Raw genomic sequence first — 21704 nt, forward strand, 5'->3', positions numbered from 1 at the left:
TATAGACAAATTTATATAATCCCCAAAAAAGTATGAAGAATTATAAAGTGTATCGTGTATAAGTAACCAGATGCTTTAAAAGAATATTTCACGTGCATGCTTCATCGTTTCAAGGTTAGAACGGCCTCTCAAGGTACTCTACTCGCCAAGTAGCAGTTTCAAGGTTATTCATTGTTAGTTGGTAGTTGCTGCAAAGTGAACTAATTTAATTTTGAGCATAAATCGGAATTACATGAGATCGTTCAAATACTTCGTTTTGTGTGTGGGGGGGGGCGCGTTCGTTCCTATCATTTATTATATTCGTGTTATAGCAGAATACAAGTGAACGTGCCCCCTCCCCCACACACACCAGTATTAAGTTGAATAGTGCTGTTTTTTCGTCAGTATAAGGAAGGCGCCTAGAAATACAATTTCGTTAAAGCGAAGTGTTTCATTCATTGTAAGGAGATTCAAGAATTTCATCGCATCTCTGAGTGCGATAACGAAAATACGAATAAGGTTCAGACTACCATTTCCATCTTTATTTAGACTGGCAATTATTTATTAATATGAGATTCAGCATTTACATATGAAGCAAGTAAATTAATTTTTCATCATCCTGTCAATCAGCTCTACTCTTAATTGTTTGAAACAAATTTGAATGTTGCGTTATGCCAGCACAACTTTCGTAATGTGTTTAAAGTATGTACGTATTCGTTAACAGTTAGTTTTTTGTTTTGTTTTTTCTCGAATACTCATTGAAAATAAAAGTACTTTTACGTCAATACACTGAAACAGTTTCTCGCTTTTCATTCCATCGATGCAAATCTGAATGTGAACAAAAGCATGTTTGACATTTATTATATATATATTTTTAAATTTGTATTATTATAATTTGAATTCTAATTGGCGGTTCCGCTGGGATGAAGTCGCACTACTGATCTGTTGCTTAGTAACTGGAAAGAAAGAAGTCACCAAAATTTTAGGTGTCTCCTGATGTTTCGAGATTGTTCTTTTATTAGTTGAAGATTATAAAGTAACTAGGGAAAAAGTAAGCCGTCATTTTGAATGACTTATCTGCATAATTTAAGCAGCATGAATAATCTGTTCAAGTCTAACGAAGTTGCATAAATTAAGAGATTCCCTTTCATCAGCTGTGATGTCCCCCACCGTAACCAGTTAGAAAATGTTAACTTAATCAGCGCTAAAATTAGCGATGCTTGCATTGGAAGCTTTAGCCCACGAGGAGCTGCCATAACAGGTATTAGTAGTAGCTCAAAATTTCATAATTGGGGAGGGGAAAAATAGGGCAGGCGAACGTGTAATCTAAAGTGTGGGTAGGAAATATTTCTGTGGTCGATTTTTTTTTTTCTTGCATTTCTGCACTTTTTGTATAAAGTGCAGAAAGCTGCACTTTGTAGCTCTAGAAATTCGAGCTTTTCCTTGAAACGTATCCCCCCCCCCCCACACACACACTTACTAAGACACTTAAGAGAAAATGTTTGGGAAAAAATAATAAATTTGCTAACGCGCCTTTTAATTGTCCAAATGGAACTCTTTTAACCTTAATGTTGTGGACGTAGGCAGACAGCCAGTCTCCACCATTTCCACGGTCGAGTGCATTTCCACGGCATGTTTAATTGAGAGAGACGATAATCAGAATCCTGACTAATGTTGATTTGCATGTCGTTAATTTTTCTCAGTGAGTGGATTAAAAATCCGAGTTTCTTCCGGGGAAAAGGGCTTCCCTCCCTCCCACCCACTGACTTGCACCAAAAAGTCGGCGAACTCTGGCATCTGTGTGAAAATTAATTTATGAATTCAAATTATGAAATTTGAATCGGACATAGTAGCTATGCAAACCTATTACATCTGTGGGGAATTTCAGTTACCCCTCTGCGCACACTATCCCTGACTGTCCCCCCCCCTCCCCACAGCAACACTCACTCCTTCCCTGGAGTCCCTTAGGAACTGCTAACTGAACTGCCAATCCTCATATAGTGTTGTTGTGGGGGGGGGGGGGGGACAGTCAGGGATAGTGTGCGCAGAGGGGTAACTGAGATTTTTTCCCCTATCAAAAAAAAAACTAATAAATAATAGACGCTAAATAGATAATAAATAAATACATGCATTTTTTTTAATTTAAACAATTCCAAATATTTTATGACAAGTATTTTTTTTTTTTAGTCTTATGTAAAAACAAACACCCCCCCCCCCCCCCTTGTCAAAGATCTCTTCATGTGCTTGATATGTAAAACCAATCGGATGAAAATGTGATGAGGGGAAATCCACGAATTTGACATGTTAGTTGTTCCAACTTCCATTAACAATTTACGCTCATCGGTGTGAATGACTTCTCAGGGAACCTAACCATTATGAATCCAGATGTCACACCGGGTGCATGAGCGTTAGAAATTTCGTTTTTAGGATATCTATCGGGTTACACAGAACGAGTTTTCTCTTGCTTTGTGTGCCTGTGCGTGAAAAGAGGACGCATGTTGCCTTGTCGCGGGCTTCTTTTGATTTTCGAGATCACTTGGGGGCTTGATCATAAAGTGACGTAACACTTTGGTGAGGGAAATAAGGATCAGTATTTTGTGACAATAGGTCGGCATCTCAGTGTATTTTACTGGTGTATGACACTATAACAGAAGGGGAAGGATCTAAAACTTCGAATAACAGCAAACATAATTTATGGACGAGCCATTCAGATGCATATTTTGTTACCATTACCATGCAGGGCAATAAGTGATTTTTTTTATGTAGAATTTGAGCCGATATCGAATACTACGCGAACAAATAGTTCCATTTTGTTTCAGATGGAGCCTGTGCGATACCCTTCTGACAGATGGCTAACAGTAGCAATTTGTTTCTATAAAGCAACCTTTGTTGACATTTTTCTATGCATTATAGTATCTAATTTCCCTTTTCTAATAATAACCAGCAGTTTCTTTTCTCTTTGAGATCTAATGGTTTTCTAAAGGGAAAAAAAAAGTTCTTTGCTGTAATATGAGAATTCGTTGATAATACTTCGAACGTTCTGTAGAAAAGGGAACTGTACAAGTTTAGTCTTGAGCTAAATAGGAAGCGGACATCGAAAAACAGAGCACCACTGATCAGTTTCTAGGGAACAAAAATAAATAAATGATAAATTTAAATGTGATGTATACTGTTTCACAGCTTGCTTCTTAACGGCTTTCACTGTGTCAGATGAAATGACAATCACTGAAGTTATATTAAAACACTGACGTGCAGAATTGAGGCAAGTAACGCGGTGAAATTGATTTTACTCCACGTTTGTTATATAGGAGAATATCGTTAAAGCTAGACTTTTGAAATGCTTTATAACTGTATATAAATTAAACGGAATCGGAACAGATCATCAATTACACTTTTCTTCCTTCATCGATATTGTTTTTATTTAGCGATGTTGTTGTGTACATTTAAGAATTTTCGATTTTTAAGCAGCGTTTTATTATTTGTGTCTGTGTAGTGCGAAATTAAGCGGATTGTGTTCATTAAGTCCAGTTTGTATTTGAGAACTATGACGTCTGCATTACTTCAACCTTGGTATCTCTTCTGAGTCTGGCTCCGACTGATGAGACCCCCAAAGGTCGAAACCAGTCTGCGTACTGACCCTTCCAATAATACATAGTATTATGTACTTCTGAAAAGAAGTGTACTTTGCATTATGGGATACTAAGGCAATTGACATGAAGTCATCAGTTTCTATACACAAGTAGCCTCGAGTCATGAAGAGAATGCGCGCGCAATTTTGTTTGTTTACACTTGGATAAAGGATTAAACAAGAATATAATTTCTTGGCAAGTATAAGAAAGAATGAAAATTGAAGAAAGAAAAACATACACGAAATATACATTAACATTAAATGTATAATATGGAACAAAAAAGCAATGTTGAGCTTAATTGATTATAATGACGGGGATAACTGAGATTAAATGATGAAGATGAGATGGCTATTTAGCTGATTAGTTATTGTGCAAAGTGGTAGGCCTGAAGTAACTCTCAGATACTGCCCTGATTGAGATTAGGACAGTGCTTAAGTAACTATTCTCCTATTAACGATCGATCCAAAATATTTAATCCCAACTTCTTTCCACCAACACCAGAACATGTCGATAATTTGGCACTACAGATGCAGGGTTACATCTTTATCCAGGCCACTTTGAGTGATCCATTATACTCCTCGGTTTGTTCATGTGAGAGGATTAAAAAAAAAAAAAAAAAAAAGTCATTATGAGTCAGGGGGAGGGGAAAGCACTTATTCCAAAGAAATGTTTGTCACACTGACAATAATCGAACCCAATCTTTTCCAAGTAAAGAGCGGAAAGAAAAAAAAAAAAAAAGGACCAGATTGTCTGAATGGATGGCGTTTCCGGTCTCTGGGTTCGAACCTTGCTACGAGCCTGGCTGTTAGTCGCAATGCTTCATCAGGTTTTTGTAGTTTGTGTTGGCACATTGGCATTATAATGCTTACGAAGACGCTAACCATTTATTATATCCACTGATATAATAAATGTTGTCAATGTCTGACTCCATACAGATTATAACGTCGCTTTCATTTTGGTTTCGATTCACCTGACAAGCTTGTACAGTTTTGTGAGCAGTCAACAATATCAGTTGTAATCGTATAAAAAAACTTCGTGTAATTTTTAAGACAAAATTAAATTTTTATCCCCTTTGCTTCCTTCCCCCATCGGAACTCGTGTGTCTACTATAGATCCACTGCGTTCAGTATATTTTTGATAATGATAATAAAAATGCCATGATTTTTGTTTCATATGTTTCGTAACACGTATTGTGCACCTTGAAAAAACGTCTGGTATGTTATTGCAACATGTGTATATGTGATTGATATGTAAATGAAATGGTTGGATACTTGCGTGACGAAACTTTTCGACCAGTTTCCTGCAAAAGCTTTATTAAAGTTGGCACAAGCCGCTCGCGCGAAACTCTTGCGAGCTAGGCGTGGCTGTTTTCCCATACGGATGTTGGGCAGTCAATGGAAGCCAGTGAAGTGTTAAGCACTTTCGCCCCACTGATGTCAACAATGGAAGCCTCCTGTCTATCGTTAGGGCTACGGGATCAAGTGGATCAGATGTGCCGCTAGTGAAGGCGCTACTAAGGTTTCCAAAGTTATACAAATGAAGTCAACTGACAGCCAGTATGTTGCGATCAGAGTTGAACGATATCCTGTAGGGAAAACTTTAAATATAACTGTTCTACTGTTCTGGTTATATATTATGAAATACTAACGAAATGTAAACTAACTGATTGCAAACAATTTAGTGAAGTTTTATGGAGTTGTGTTAATTTTAGAACAGAATTTTTATGGGACTGAGCAAAATGAACGCAAAATCTTGGAAGAAGCTGTGAGTAGTATTATTTCAGGCGAGATTTTTACTTAAATTATCATCATAGTTTATATATGTCGTCTTCTGAATTTAGCAGAAAGGTGATTTTATTTTACTTTATTTTTTCAGGAACAGAACTGCATGCTTCTATAATTGTTGACAGTTGTCCCTAGCAATTAATCCCAACCATTTTAAACATTTTTCATAGTGAATATGGAAATATTTAAATAAAATTTCTCATAAACAGTGTAATACGACATAATGATTCTAGTTACAGTATTCACACCCAGAGATATTATTTTTATAGGATATTATGTTATTTAAAATTTTTATTTAAAAACGTGGCTGTTAACGTTACTTTCACACCATATTTCCATGAAGTTGATAGAAAAATAAGTTGCATTATATCGACTTAGATTAGCATTCATTATTATTAATATTCTGTAAACAAAAGAGATTTGGCAAAATTTAATAGGAATGTGATAATTTTGATGACTATGATTGCATCTGACATATTACTGTTGATGAGAAAGGGTTAATTTTGCAGAAAAGCTGGGCAATTTCATTGTCTAGAGAACAGTTTGGGATAAGTAATACAAAAAATATTTCTCCACCCCTCCTAAAATTTCTGAAATCGCAGTTCTAAAGTTTAGCTTGAAGTTTATAGTGAGCTTACATTATTAAGATGTGTATTAAAATCAATTTTATAGCCCATCACAAAACAACATTCTAACCAACTGCAGAACAAAGCATTGCAACTGACCACAATATTTAGTATTTCTTGTAATTTGAATACTAATATTAAAGTTCTCAATAAATACCTGGATTGTCAGTGGCTATTAGACTACAATTCTTTTATTTATTTATTTTTATGAGTAATAATTTTCCAAGAAGATATTTTAAGGTACAAAAATGTTGATTGGCTACTACGGAATGTAGCCATTTAGTGTGTGTGTGTGTGTGTGAGAGAGAGAGAGAGAGAGAAGAATGTGTATGCACCTGCAAGAATGTGGAGTCCATAATTACTGTGAATGTATATTTATGGATCTGTTTAGTTTGCAGGGGTGGGGGGAACCCTTCTATTTTCTTATCATATAATGAAGAGAAATTTATTTTTAGATGCATACATCTTTCTTCTCTTGATGTTTCTGTTTTAGAATATCTTACATAAACATGTAAGAAATTGGACTACTTCTGATAAGACCTGGGAGATTCTTACTGTTATTTTTTTTGTGGGAGAAGATCTTTGAAACTAGAATGAGTTTATTATTATTCTTTTTTTTTTTTTCTCTCATTAGATTAGTATTTTGATTTTTATACATTATTTGATACAATACAAATAGCACTTATTATTTTAGGTTGTGCACAATGTTCAATAAGAAAAAGAAGAAGCCAATTATATCTGCTCCTACAAATTTTGAACACAGAGTTCATACGGGCTATGATAGGAAGGAGGGAAAATTTGTGGGCTTGCCGCCACAATGGGCTAGCCTAATCCAGCTGCATCAAGATAGGCCAAAGCCAATTGTTGATCCTTCTCATATCACACCAACAGAGATGATGGATTTGAAGCTACATGTATGTTTTTGCTTTATATATATTGTGAAATTTAATGGTGTTTTTGAATATTTTTTAATTTGATTATTAATGTTATGCAAGCATGGAGTCAGACTTGTTGAGGGAGAGCCTTTTTCATGTCACACTGTGTCTAAATGCCTACTATATTTTTATTTGCAAATATTCATTGAAAAACGTACTAATAATATCCATGGGTGTCCATCCCACACACTCACCACTGCTATTAGGAAACCTGACCTCACATGCTTCCTAACCCCATATCTTTATGCGGTGGATGACTCTGAATTCTCTCATCTGCCATTGAGCTGTAAATATCTCATTTTTGTCTGTACTATAAAGATCCCCCACCTACTTATGTTTTCATCATATCTCCTCTTTTTCATCTATTACTCAGTTTTATAGGCTGGATATATAAGATCTTCTCTAAATCCAGATGTCTATATCTGAGCACAGTAGTAAGATATGCCTTATCAAAGCTATATGCAATGGAAAAATGACTTCTTTAGTATTAAGTGTTCTCTTCAAATTGCAGTTATCTGATGTGATGACTTAGCCACAAGTTGATTAAGTCATCAAATTGTAGCACTGTTGACCTCTAAACTTTATCATCATTCTTCATTGACTACTTCTCGCAAATTACTGTTAATATAATACTCTGCAATGTCCTTAGTCCAGAATGCATTAATTGTTATTGCAATAATTGCAACAACAATTTGATACAGACTCCTTGCCCATAGCTGCAAGGAGTCTGTATCAAAAATGTATATTACTATCCAGACCAACCCCAATATCTAATTAATATACAAGTTAAATATAGTCTGATACCTGTCAGTTAGCTCTTCTGTCCTTGTCACAAGCCTGTTTTGCAAACCTATCCCTTTCAGTTTCTTTAACAACCCCCCCCCCCAATGTGGAATCTAGTCAGATAACTTTGGCAACATTCAAAATAATGCAATATATCCATTCCTCTTTTCTAAGTCTACAGTCATTGTTATAACACATGAGCAGATTCCTAAAGTGATATGCTCATGTGTTATAACATGCTGTCCTCTGTAGAAAGAGAATCTGGGTACTCTTTACCATCCTCTGGATGTACCTGCTAACTAATTAGTCTTTCCATCATCTAAATCAGTGGTCTCCAAACTTTTTTGATCGCATACCCCCAAGACAGAAAAAAAAAATAGCGTGTACCCCCAATTGATTGAGCAAAAATCTATTGTAATAAGTATTATAAAGAGGAAATATGCCTTGTATCATCATATAATAATTAAAAACGCTAGATATTGTTGCACATTATTTTTATTATTAACAGCTTACAAACATATTTATTACAATATTTAATGTGAACAATGGCCTTGCATTTCTTTCATAATTTCTTGAAATTCTGGTTTGATGGCTTCTGATACTGCGATATGTTGCTTCTTTAAATTATCTGCAATGATTTCTATACATCTACCAATAGTATTTGCTGATAAGGGAATACATTTTAGTTTATCTGCATATTCTTTACATGGATTATTTCTACCATTTTTATGGTGGTTGGGAGTACAAGTGTTTCCCCAATGGTGTGTGGCTTTTGGTCTTTTGCAATTAAGAATGCAACCTCAAGAGATGCCCCCAAATATTTATCGTTAATTTTAGTGAATTTTTTTAAGTTGTTGGATTGAGAATTACATGTCTTCAAACATCGTTCAGAGAATTGTAAAGATTTGTGTTCATGTTTAGGTTTTAATTGTCTTACTAATAATGATGGTTTCATACTTCCATTACATAGTGTCTCATGACACAATACATATGTAGGACGAGGTTCATTGTTGACTATCGTCGATGTAAATCCTCATTTCAAGTAGTCTTCTTGATAATTTTGAACTTTCTTGGGCAAGGTTTTGTTAAGTTTCAGATTAATGTTTTTATCACTTAATTTGACTGATAATGAACTTGTTTGAATAGAAGAATCAATCCTATCTTTTCCTTGTTGTTCGTCTGATGTAGAAGTATTATCATAATTATCTTTAATTCACAGTTTCTTTGGAGGAAATTTTTTTTAACCATTTATCCATTTTGTGAGGGTTAATTTGTAAAATTTAAATATAATCATTTACTATTGATAATATCAAACACATTTATAAAAAATGTAAGCAATTTTGATAATATTAATTCACTATTTCTAGTGTAAACGTAAAAGTAAGCACAAAAAGGCATTGCACAGAAACAGTATATACTAAAAAATCACGTTAAACTTACTACTAATTGTCAAATAATTAATACAACTGTGGTGTCATCTGTAGAGAGCAGGATAACTAAGCAATTTTCCTTCTCTAGTTGGGCTTGTCAACACTAGGATGCTCTACAAACAATGGCAATAAGAAATAAGAGATTTACTCCCTAGTTTTAAAAATCACGACAGCTTTGCCACAGACGATTATGTGTGCAAAGTCGTCCAATGTGCGCTACTCGCAAATTTAAGTTTACAGGATCTTTATGACATCTTTGTCTATATTAGATATATGTTTAATTAATGAAAGAAAGTAATATTCTTTATCTTTAATTACTTAATTTTTTTCCTATCAATATAAAACTTTTTTGACGTACCCACACGTATTGACTCGCGTACCCTCTGGGGTACGTGTACCACACTTTGGAGACCACTGATCTAAATGACCATTCCAGAAATATTGGTCTATAAGTAGTTGCTTCTGCCCTAGTTCCACCCTTCTTTAATGGATTTATACTTATTGCTTCTACCCTTTAGGAATTGCTTGTGTTAAGACTCAAGTGTGAAGTCAGCTAATTCCCTTGAACCTTCCTTTATCACCATTGCGAAGATCCCATCCGATCTCGCTGCTGTGTTCAAGTCTGTGCAATAGCTTTAACATTTCTAACTCACATCCTTTCATCTAATTCTACCTCAAATATTATTGCATCTGCATTAGTTCATGGTAATGAGAACCATAATTGTCTTTAAAGTAATATGCACAGTTATCGTTATACACCCAAGTAATGTATAGATTGTTGCTATAAACCTTTTAAAGATTATGGCTTTTACCTAATGTAGGTGATCGATATTATTCTTCTGAATTTATTCTGCTAACAGTTTGAGCACTTAATGAAAAATTACTTTTACCTTATGACTGTGTTAAATCTTACCAAAAAATTACCAATGCCAAGGGCATTGGTAATTTAGCCTACTCTTTTTTGATCAGAAGCAACTTATTTGTAACATTTTATTAGCTCTGGAATGAGAATGCTGCATTTACTTATAATTGCATTAATCAGATTGTACTTTTTTCTTTTGCATATTGCAGCTCAAAATCAGTTCTGCATTATAATTATAAGCTTTGAGAGTAGTGATTATAAACAATCATTAACTTTCATCTGAACATGGGAGATGAAAGCTTGTATCCATTCTGCTCTCTTCTGTTTTCTTTTCTTGCAATATACAGACCAAGGAAATAGTATATCTATCTTGATGGCAGCTTTAAGGTTTATTTGTTTATTTATTTATTTTTTTAGTGCTTCTGTACTTGCAATTAAAGGTATGCTATTTTCTTGATGCAATAGCAGATCCAGAAAAGGATCTGGGAAACACTAGGGACGTAGATTGTCCTTACTCCTTCAAGAAATCAGAGCAACATTAATTGTGACTTTTGAGTTAAATTTCATTAATAAAAAATATTAAGATAATCTAATAAGCATTTCTCAGTCATTCTTCCCTAAATCATTCTGGATCCACACTGCCTTGATGCTTTTATTATGAAAGCTGTGAATGTCTGTAATCAGTAATCTGCAATACATACCCCTAGGTTGGAATGACTTATGTTTGAATCCTTTGTTTAATACAAGAAACTCTTTTGAGGTATTTTCTTGTAAAATTAATTGATCTTAGACACAGACAGATTTTTCTTGCAGAAATATACATGCAAAGCAAACTGGCCTGAGAATACGTATTTGATGAATATAAACTTTACCATATGGAAATAGTTCCCTTGTAACTATTTAAACAACCCAGCTAACTAATTCTTCCCAATCATAGTGTAGTGAAAAATAGCTTAGGAGATCTTTGCACAATTATTAAAACATGAAATTTGCAGAAATGACTTTTAAGTAAAATTTTTCACGTGAATTCTCCCCCCAGGTTGAACAAAATTCACAAATTTTTAATGTTTTCATCATGACTACTATTTACATGTTATGACGTCATAAATACTATTCTTAAAATAAAAATTTAATTTAATGATATTAAAATTCATATTAATTTGAAATCTATCATATGCCATGTGTGAGACTAAATCTTCAAAAATACTTCATTTTAATGACAGCTTTCATTTTATGTAATTCGTTAAATCCCTTTCACGACCTCATCATTCATGTAGTAGTCATCACTTGGAATCATGTGAAAGGTATTCCTAACAAACTACATAAAATGTAGTTTCTGTTAGCTCTCATTAAAATAGGCAAGGTACTTTTGCTGAAAAGTTAGCCTTACAAACTCATATCATAGGATTTAAATTAATCTAAATTTTGATATCATTAAATTTATGTATTCATATGAAAATGTAGTTTCTGTTAGTCAACTAAATTGTGGTTATGAGAATGTTTAGAATTTGTGAATGTTCAATTGAGGAAAAGAAAAGTTTATTTGTTTAAAGAAATTAAAAACCAAGTAATATATATATATATATATATATATATATATATATTTGTTAACTTTGGATTCAAATTACAAGTATATTTCTTCCCTGTTATCCATTTGCATAGAATGAAATTTAAAGGGAACATTTCTGAAATTTCCGGGGTGTACATTTACTATGAAGGTGTTCTAAAAAAAACCACATTCAAAATAAAATTACATTTTTCTAAAATTACTTTACTGTTTAGTCATTCATTATTGGACACTTCTTAAGGAGTAAAAAAAACCAATATGACATTAAAATCAGAGGAAATTAATAAGATTTGAACATTAAGAACAGTAATGTTCTGTTACTGTTATTTCAATATCATTTGCATGTGGTATTGTTAAGATGAAATGCATAATGTATGTATCATAGTTGTCACATATAGTTTTAACAAAAAATCAAGGTCTTATGTTATACTAAGTAGAGATGTATAACATCTCAAGCCTCTGAATTTTCAATATAATTTAACTACTGCAAGCAGTGTACACCATCTAAGTTCTTGCTGTAGCACTTCATCTTCAGCTATGTGAGGTGAGACTTGACTCATGTTTTCTTTTCTTCTTAACAATCTGTAATGTGCTCTGCTATGAAGATTTCTCACAAGCACTAGTCTGTCATGTGTAACAAATACCACAAGTAGTAATTTTGTAAGTCTCCAAGATTTTTAAGAATTGGCATGGTAGCTTGGGTGGATGTAAAAATGAGACCCTGTGCAGGAAGCTGAAGGTCACATTTACATCATGTTTCAAAATCATTGCATTTTATCTGTCACGTGGTGAATGGGAAAATGATTATGGTAGAGGTGTATTATGATAACAAAGTACTAAGAACCAGAACTCCTTGGTTCAACCTTAACACAAAATAGTTGTGATTAGAAAACTTAAAACTTCAGCAGTCTCTCAGGAAAGCTTCATATAACTAAGACTACAGAGGAGCTGTAAGCATACATCCAACTCATCACAGATAAAATAAAAATAATTTTGAAATATCGTGACATATATCATTTCTATGTTTATCACACCCACACACACAGCTCTAAAATACTGGCAGCAGTGGCGCACTCGGGATTTAATCTTGGAGGAGGCTGAGCACTCGAGATTTAATCTTTGTGTGTAGGGGGGGGGGGCGAGTTGAGTAGACGATTTGAGAATACACACTATGCATTGCATACGAGATATGACTGAGCATCTGCAGTGATCGCCAATACATGATATTGTGATCTCCTCTGGCCCGGCTCTGGCAAATGAAGTAGTGCCCGAGCAGTACTTTATTCGTTTGCGTTCACAGCGGCCAGGATTCCCGAATGCTATAGGGTATTCCCACCTTATGTGATCGCTAATTCATAAGTAGCATAGAAATAGAAAATACAACGTAAATTTAAAAAAATAAAATAATAATTTTAATTAGGAAAATATTTTTGGGAATTTTTCTAATGTTTTTTCCTTTTGGGGGGGGGGGGTTCCTTTTGTAGATTTGGGGTTCAGTGAGAAATAGCAGATAGGGTTTTGATTCATATAAATGGAGGGGTATATTATTAATATTTGTATTAATACTCCAGATCTTGGTGAAATGGACGTGAAAGAACTTTCTGTATAAAATCTTAATGTTGTTTCTGTTTTGGGGGGTAGGTATATTTGTTATTTATCTACTTTTAAAAATTTTTATGATAGAATTTTTAACAATTTTGCATTTTTTTTGTTATTTTTTATAGTTTTTTTTTAATAATCACAATGACACTACTGTTTGTTTAGTTATCTTTTATGGTTTCATGGTGGAAATTTGTAGATTGGGGCTCGTAGCTGAAGGACTGAGGCCCATATATCCCCCCCCCCCCAATGAATGCCCGAACTTCAGATGTGGCCTCCTCGACAGTGTTCCCTACATACTGCTATACCCAGACTACCTACAGCATGACTTGTCAGAGTAAGCAGCAGCAGGAGGATTATCACTAGCTGATTAGGAAACTTGTTTTGGTCCCATCTTAGGAGTCATGGAAACATTGGATCGGACATCCTGGCTCTGAATCAGCCATCTTGTTAGAATGTAGTTCTTATTTAAATTATCTGTTTTTTATTATCTTAATTAATTGTTGGTTGATTACTAATCCAAATATAGAGAAATTTATATTATCCTGCACCACCCTATATTCAGATTAGTCTATATAATATAGTGGAATCAATCATCAACTAACTTTAGCAATCTCACTTTTCTACAGGCCGAGGTTAATATTATCATTTAAGGCTTCCACAAGGTCCGATAAACTTTATGAGCGGTGCAATGAAAGAGAATCAGGCAAACACCAAATTGAAATCAATAAAAAAACATTTAATGCAGGATTATATAACATGTACATTAAGTATAACTCTGAAAACAAGATAATGCAAATCAACTTAGTTCAAATATTCATAACAAACATAAAACATTAGCATCAGACATCCAGCTGTCAATTTTACATTCTTCCAAATAATTAAAAATGGTTCACACAGTTCAATGTTACAGAATCTTACAATAAATATTCTTAAAGTAGAATTCTCTAATTCTCTCTTAGTCAACAAACACTTAATTCAATTATGAGGCAGTTATCACTTCAAGGGGGAAACACTTTAAAGCTCCATACTTCGGCTAATTTTAGTAGAACGTCACAGTTAATGTTAAGATATATCGGGCGGAGCTAACTCTTATTTCTTCACGCTGAAATATAAAAAAATGGACTGCTCTTACCGGGTTACATCCTTTGCACATTGGATTCGCTATGGGCACACTTAAAACTGAAGTTAACTATCACTTTGAAGTAACACTATTCAAAAGGAATCTTCACTATATAACTGAAATATTAAACATAGAGCTTCACAAGTCTTGACGCACTCGTTTCAGGTAATCTATTTATTCCTTATTTTCTTCTATGCATTAATTTCAGCTTTGCACTATCCTTCCTCAAAACAACAATTGGAATTTGACGTAATTTTAGAATTCCGTAGAAATATTCCTAATTGCCTATTAATTTCCCAGTCCCTTCTTAATTTATTTATGGCATTTCCAAATTCCCTTTACTGCCACACGTTACTTCACTCCATGCTGTCCTGAATGCTTCTCCCCTGTTTACTTTCGTTTTCCAATAAAATACCTCCATTCTTCTCTCCAAAATTTGGTTCTAGCCAGTTCAGCTCATATCAACTCTTCGAATACCACAGCTCATGCTCCACACACGTGCTATCTAAAATTAACTCGGTTTCCTTGACAACAGCCAATCAAATGCATTCAGAAGAATTGCATAAAATTACTTTCTCTTTCAGTAATGTTAATAAAAAAATATATATATCACAGTTCATATAATATACATTTAAATTTACTTACACACAATTTTTTACAACATTTACACAGGAATTAATAAAATAAACTGAATGATATTTTAATACAGTCCTGTCAGTACCAATACATATTTTAGATTAATTATTTAAACAATAATAAACAGACTCCAAGTAATTATATGAATAATAATTTACAAGTAAGAGACTAACAACAAATGATATGTACAAGTCTTGCTTATAACATTGTGGATTATGTTAAATGTGAATGAAGAATTAAAACATACAAAATAATTTCATTCACAATTTAACAAAACCTCTTTACAGCTATATCCTCAAATGGGGAAGATGCTACTCCATAGTTCATTAATAATTGTGTTGAGTATGCACAACAAGGTCATATCTTGCAGTGAATGTGAGAAGAAAAGGGGGTGACTGCTTTGGAGATTAAACATGACAGTAGCTGCTCCAGTTAGCAGGGCAATGAAAATCATCTTTCACCTTTTGGCATTTCCTCCAACTATGGAAGATATGCTTATAAGGTAGTGATATTCACCTCATCACCTCATTGTCCTGTTCAGGAAAGCAGCTTATCCCATGGGAAGGTGGGATTGACCTTATACCAGCCTTAATAAACTACTAATATTAATGAAAGTGCATTTTTAATATGCTGTATATCATAATAGTAATGCTCAAGAACCTTTTTACTCCTGCTTTGTTTGTATCATGTAGCAGATTACTATAACTGAATGAATATTAAAAAAATTGTTGGTGTTTTATATCTATTCCAGAATATATAATTCAATTTGAAATTAAACTGATCAGTATTCATTTCAGACAGATTATGGAAACTACGACCGTGTTAGAATTAATTACTTTAATTTTCAGATGTTTCGACCTTCATATTAAGGTCATCATCTTTAGTATACATATACAGTCTACACGTACGCACACACACACACACAGAGAGAGACCCAGCTATATTACATTTTAAACAGTATGCCAAAGAGACAATGATTTGACTTCTAGAGATCAGGCCAGTAGAATAGCAGTTGATCAGATCATTTTCTCTTTGGCATGCTGTTTTGAAATGTAATATAGCTTGCCTCTCTCTCTCTCTCTCTCTGTGTGTGTGTGTGTGTGTGTGTGTGTGTGTGTGCGTGTGCGTGCGTGTGCATGCTTATGTACTCCAGATGATGACCTTAATATGAAGATCGAAACATTGGGAAATTAAAGTAATTAATTCTAACATGATTCTGGTCTCCATAATTTATCTGAAATAAATGCTGATCACCTTGTAACACGGAAGGAAAAGTAAACTGATCAGTTTTCTTATACATTAACATGAAATTCCATCATACAAAATTATATGAAATCCCTTTTGTAATCTGCCATATTAAATATGCAGATCATTTTCATAGTTTTCATTTAGTTATGATAATTAATAAACTTAATTTTCTGATGGTAATTTTTAATTGAGTTATTTTAAAATAATTATGTAAGTTAATTTCCAGTGCATAGATCATATTATTCTTGAGTAAGATTAAAATTTATAAATTCCATAACTATCTTTTTGCTTTCTTCTCAAGCATTGAATAAAAATTCCTTAACCTTATCTCTTAATTTATTTTATTTTATTTTTCCAGACCATAGTGCGTGGAAGCTTTGGTCCTGGTCACAGAAATGGGCCTATCTCAGTAACCAGATCTAATTCACTGAGGAAAGAGAGCCCTCCACAGATGCGTCGTGACTATCTAAGTCGCCTTCCACCTCCAGTGCCTGAAGATGAGAGTACACACATATCTTCTCATTTGCCACCTGGAGGTCCTCCAGTGTACCATAGTCATTATACTCATCATCATCACATGCATCAACATCCATCTCATCAGCATCCTCAGTCACGTGGTCATCCTCATCATGGGAACTACTATTACCCTGAAGCCCATCGCGATCATGTGGATGGTCATTTTCCAAAGGACAGCACTCCTTCAAAAGGACCTTCTTGGGATGGAGTGGATAATAATATTGGACAGCAACCAGGACAGTGTGGAAGGGATCCAGACTGGGAAAGAGAACATGGTTATCATCCAGACCATACTACATCGAAATCTATGGGTATGGTTCCTCCCCCTCATCTTCATCAGGCTAATCCGTCCCATCAACTTACTCCACATCCAGCTGGAGTTTCTCCAGCATCCCAACCTGGACATATCACAAATGGTGAACCTCCTCCACCCCTCCCAGGAAGGCACCATACTGATCCACTTGTTAATTCAGGACATGTGCCGCATTCGCTCAGCCATAACAACAATAACAGTAACAATAATAATAATAATAATACCACTAATGCTACTAATAACAACAATACTACTTCTCATGCTCCTAGAAGTCCAACACCTCTTAGTGCCAAAAATCAACATCCTGCTCAGGTGCTACAGCCTCAAGTGGGAAAGGAACAATTGCCAGCAGACAATCAAAAGGATACTTTAAAAGTAGGGATTATTTTATTATTTTTTCAGTTTTAAATAAGAATGCGTGAAAGTAGAATTGATATTAGATTAAGTTTTTTTTCCCCCCATGATTTTGTGGTTTGTATGGGAAAGTTACTTACTCATGGGAAGGTTACTCTTTTTTAAGCAGCTTATATTGATGTTTATATCAAATAAGGCTTTTGTTGTGATACATTTGTAACATTTGGCAAACTATCAGCAGCAGTGTGTAAAACCAAGAATACCCACAACTATTAGCTTTTTATTTTATTTTTTTGTTGATGATGAAAGAAGGTATGAATTCTTTCAATATAGGCAGAATTAGATATACAAACAACTGGTAACTTATCAGCATTATTTGTCACAGAGATAACTGGTTTATAGTATGAACTGAATAAGCTCAACTCAAACTGATTGTAGCAAACATATAGGGACCACAGGAATAATTTGCAAATTTTCTTTATAATAAATAGTATTGTGCTTATTAACCTTTGATTGGAACTCTAGTTTGTTATAGAGAAAGACTGTTTATGATAGTGTTTGCCATAACAAGAGTTCACCTAACTTGTATAAATATCTGAATACCTCTGATTTACTGTGCGTGCACGAGTTTTTCTCCCAATAGTAGCCTTACTGTGAGGTTATTTTATGCATGCTCTGTTGTATGCAATGCATTTATTATATGTAGCTTCCAAGTACTGATTAACATTTATATTTTTGTATCAATATTCATATTTATATTTTTACATCTATACATATGTATTCCTATATTTACATCCATATTTATATTTTTATATCTACTTGTATTTATACTATATAATTCAAACATTATCAATAATTTATGTTACATCACAATAACTAGAAGTTGATCTTGTTGATAAAATTAAATAATTCTGAGTAATACTTTTGGATAAGTATGTTTTGAACTGGCCAGTCATCTCTAAAAATGATGTGTTGTATTAGAGACATCCAGATATAGTCCAGTAGCTGACAATCATAAAGTAAGTGATCAACAGTTTGTTGAAGGTGTGGACAACAAATAAATGTATGATGGAAATTTAGGATATTGAATCTGTGTAAGTAGTGTCTTAATTTTCCATGTCCCATTAGTAGTGTGGTTAAACCTGGAGAGATGGTATGTATTTTCAGCCAGTCTGCTTCTGATACTTGGCAAGAATTATTTTATTGTTGTTCCATTTTTAGATGCTTTCATTCTTCTTCCCACAAGTTATGGCTTATTTCTTCTGCAAGTATTTTTAACAGCTTTAGAGTATTTTTGGTAACTTGTTTATAACTGCTTCTTTAGCCAGCTGATTTACTTTCATTTCCTGCTGACCAGTATGCACCTTCACCCAGCAGAACTTGATTTCTCATCCCTCTAGAGTGAGATTCCATACCAGATTCTTGTCTGTTCTTTTAACACTAGATGGTTGCTCTGGTTTTTTATGCCATGTATAGTGCTTTTACTGTCTGTCACTGTAAATTGTTGCTGTCTTTTGATAAGAGTTGTTGAGTTCTAATTCCTTGAGATATGTAAGTCAGTGAACTATAGCAAGTTGTTCTGCTTGGTTGTTGGAACAGAGGGGATGCAGTCTAGAGTAGCATTCTTGTATAATGGACTATCTCTAATATACAATGAAAGAACAACCGATCTTTCCTTCAGTTTTGCTCCTGTCAGTGTAGATATGAAAATCATCTTTCAGAGCTTTCCTTCTCCTTTATATGTTTTCTTTGCTGGGCGTAGTTAAGTGGAAGTTCATAGCAGTTCAGATCAATGTTGGCATTTTCGTCATATCTCCCAGAAGTGACTTCATATATATAAGAGAGAATTCTTGCATTTTTCAGGCAGATCAGGGTTAGACAAGCAACACAAGCTGCCTTGAAAGATATTGTCCTGTATCCTTTAATCATTCATATGGTCATAAGTCATTGAACTCTGTTTAACTTTTGTCAGTGTTTCTTAGATTTTAGTGAATCTTTCCAAGGAGGTTCAGCATAAGATATCAATGGTAGTATCTGGTATATATTGTTTTCAGCTCTCTCATTCACCTAATCCCCATTTTATCCTTGCCAATTTAGCCAGAAAGTTTACTATTTGTGAGCTTTTTTTTGGCAACATATGCAATGTGCTTTTTGAAGGTAAATTTTTCATCTATTGGTACTCTTAGGTATTTTAGCTCACTGGCTACCTCAAGAACTTCCCTGTTTAGGAAGACCATTACAGGTTGTTTTGATTTTTTTGCATGAGATGTGGAGCACTTTAGACTTGGTGCTATTGAAGGTAACTTTCTTCTCATATGTCTACTCTGCAATTTTGAAGAGTTCTTCGCTGGCTGTTACTTCTAATTGTAAGCTGTAACATCCTTTAATCATTATGATAATTGGCGAAAGCTTTGACTTTTGTTTCAGTAGTAAAAGGAAGTCTTAATAACAAGTCATACTGGATGTTCCAGAAACCTGGTTCACAGCAAGAACATTGTGGACAGCCTCATTTGACTTCTTTCATTATAGCTGTGGTTTTCAGTTCATGGTTGTTCTTCTGTCTGTAAAATAATTTTTTGTAAAGCCAGAGTTTTTTGGACAAACAGTTGAAATCTCTTAATTAATTAATTATGGCTTGCTACCATGCAGCATTGAAGGTTCCTTGTATGTTGAGTGAGATTAGTATAAGTCTTTTTTTGCTGTAGACCGTCTTCTGTGAACTCTTTAACCTCCATAGTTGCATCTGCTGTGCTTGATGGAAGTCTAAATGTACTGATTGCTGTTTAATAGGTCTCTTGAATAAACAAAGTGCATTATTCGGTTTATCAGATGTTTTTCTAGTACCTCACCAGCAACATTTATGAGACTAATTCACCTGTATTTGCTAATTTATCTTATGTTTCTTTACCTGATTTAATTATAGGTATAATTTTAGAGCATTTTCATCAATATCATCAAATTCCTGACATGTACCCTCAAGGGATGTAGGATATTATGATAGTACTACATGAAGAACTTATATCATTACTAACTTCCTATCAACAATTTTCCTCTAAATCAATCTGCTATCTGTCAAGACTCCAACATTAACAGATCTTATATTTCTATCTTCTAAGGCAATTTTTACTGTATCAATCCACCTATATCTTGGTCTTCCTCTGGGTCATTTTCTTGCCAACCTGGCAGAGAACACTTGTTTTGCTAATCTTTCCTCTTCCATTCTGTTTAAGTGACCATACAACCCGAGTTTAGTTCTGCTAGCACATTCCTTGATGCTAACAATGTCAATTTCTTTCCTAATATCTTCATTTTTAATATGGTATAGCCATTGATGCCATCTGTTCATGCCCCTAATCTTTCTCAGGACTTTCATATCTGTGGTCTCTAGTCTTTGGTCAAGTGTTTTATTTCTAATCCAGCTTTCAGATCCATAAGTTAAAATTGGTTTGAACACGGACATCTTCAGTACAGAGATGAAACAGCAGTTAACAGAAAAGTAAGGTAACAAAAAAAAAAAAAAAAAAAAAAAAAATTATAAATATATAATTAAAAGTTAGTACTCCTTTCAGTCTGCTAATCTTTCCTATCTCCTAAAAAAGGAGATGAATATAGATCATCAGATCTGCATTTATCTCCTTTGTAAATCAGGAAATTTCCTGAAATGTACTCTCAGCAGGGTGTAGAGAGTATTATGATAGTGCTATGTGAAAACATTGCATCATTACTAACTTCCTATTGACAATTTTCCTCCAAATTAATCTCATATCTCAAGACTCCAATTGAGATATAAGATCAGGTCTTATATTTTGGGCTTCTAAGGTAGTTTTTATGGTATTAATCCACTTAGATCTTGATCTCCCTCTGCTCTTTTTCTTACCATCCTGGTGAATAAACACTTATTTTGATAACCTTTCTTCTTCCATTCTGTTCAAGTGACCATGCTATCTGAAATTAGCTCTGCTCACACATTCCTAATGCTAACAATGTCATGTTTGTTCCTAATATCATCATTCTTAATATGGTACTGCCACTGATGCCATCTGTTCACAGCTTAACAGTGGTCTCCAGTCCATTGTCAAGTGTTTGATTTTGAACCCAGCTCTCAGACCAATATGATAAAATTAGTTTTAACGCTGTCTTGTATACAGCTAACTTAGTGTTTTCACTAGTTTCTCTCTTATTCCATATAAAATCATTTGACCTCTGACTATACCAGCTTTGCTATCTGGTATAGTCAGAGGTCAAATGATTTCATTCTATCTGTTTCCAATTTGCATCTTCACTATAAATTGTGCCTAAATAACTATATTGTATTTGTTA

General features: G+C 34.0%; 1 protein-coding gene across 4 annotated transcripts in view; it reads left to right on the forward strand.

The window, feature by feature from the left end:
- mbt (serine/threonine-protein kinase PAK mbt) overlaps nucleotides 1–21704 on the forward strand; it is a 116408-nt gene that overhangs the window by 54515 nt on the left and 40189 nt on the right. For all 4 annotated transcript variants that reach the window (XM_090399149.1, XM_090399151.1, XM_090399150.1 and 1 more), the window contains 2 exons: nucleotides 6713–6932; nucleotides 16560–17405. In XM_090399149.1, coding sequence (XP_090255275.1) covers nucleotides 6723–6932; nucleotides 16560–17405 — 1056 coding nt within the window. In that variant the 5' untranslated portion in view covers nucleotides 6713–6722. The remainder of the gene's footprint in view (nucleotides 1–6712; nucleotides 6933–16559; nucleotides 17406–21704) is intronic.

The sequence above is a fragment of the Typopeltis vanoorti genome, chromosome 10 (genome assembly GCF_054136105.1).
Source record: "Typopeltis vanoorti isolate ZY-2024b chromosome 10, IOZ_Tvanoo_1.0, whole genome shotgun sequence".
In the NCBI taxonomy this organism is placed as follows: Eukaryota; Metazoa; Arthropoda; class Arachnida; order Uropygi; family Thelyphonidae; genus Typopeltis; species Typopeltis vanoorti.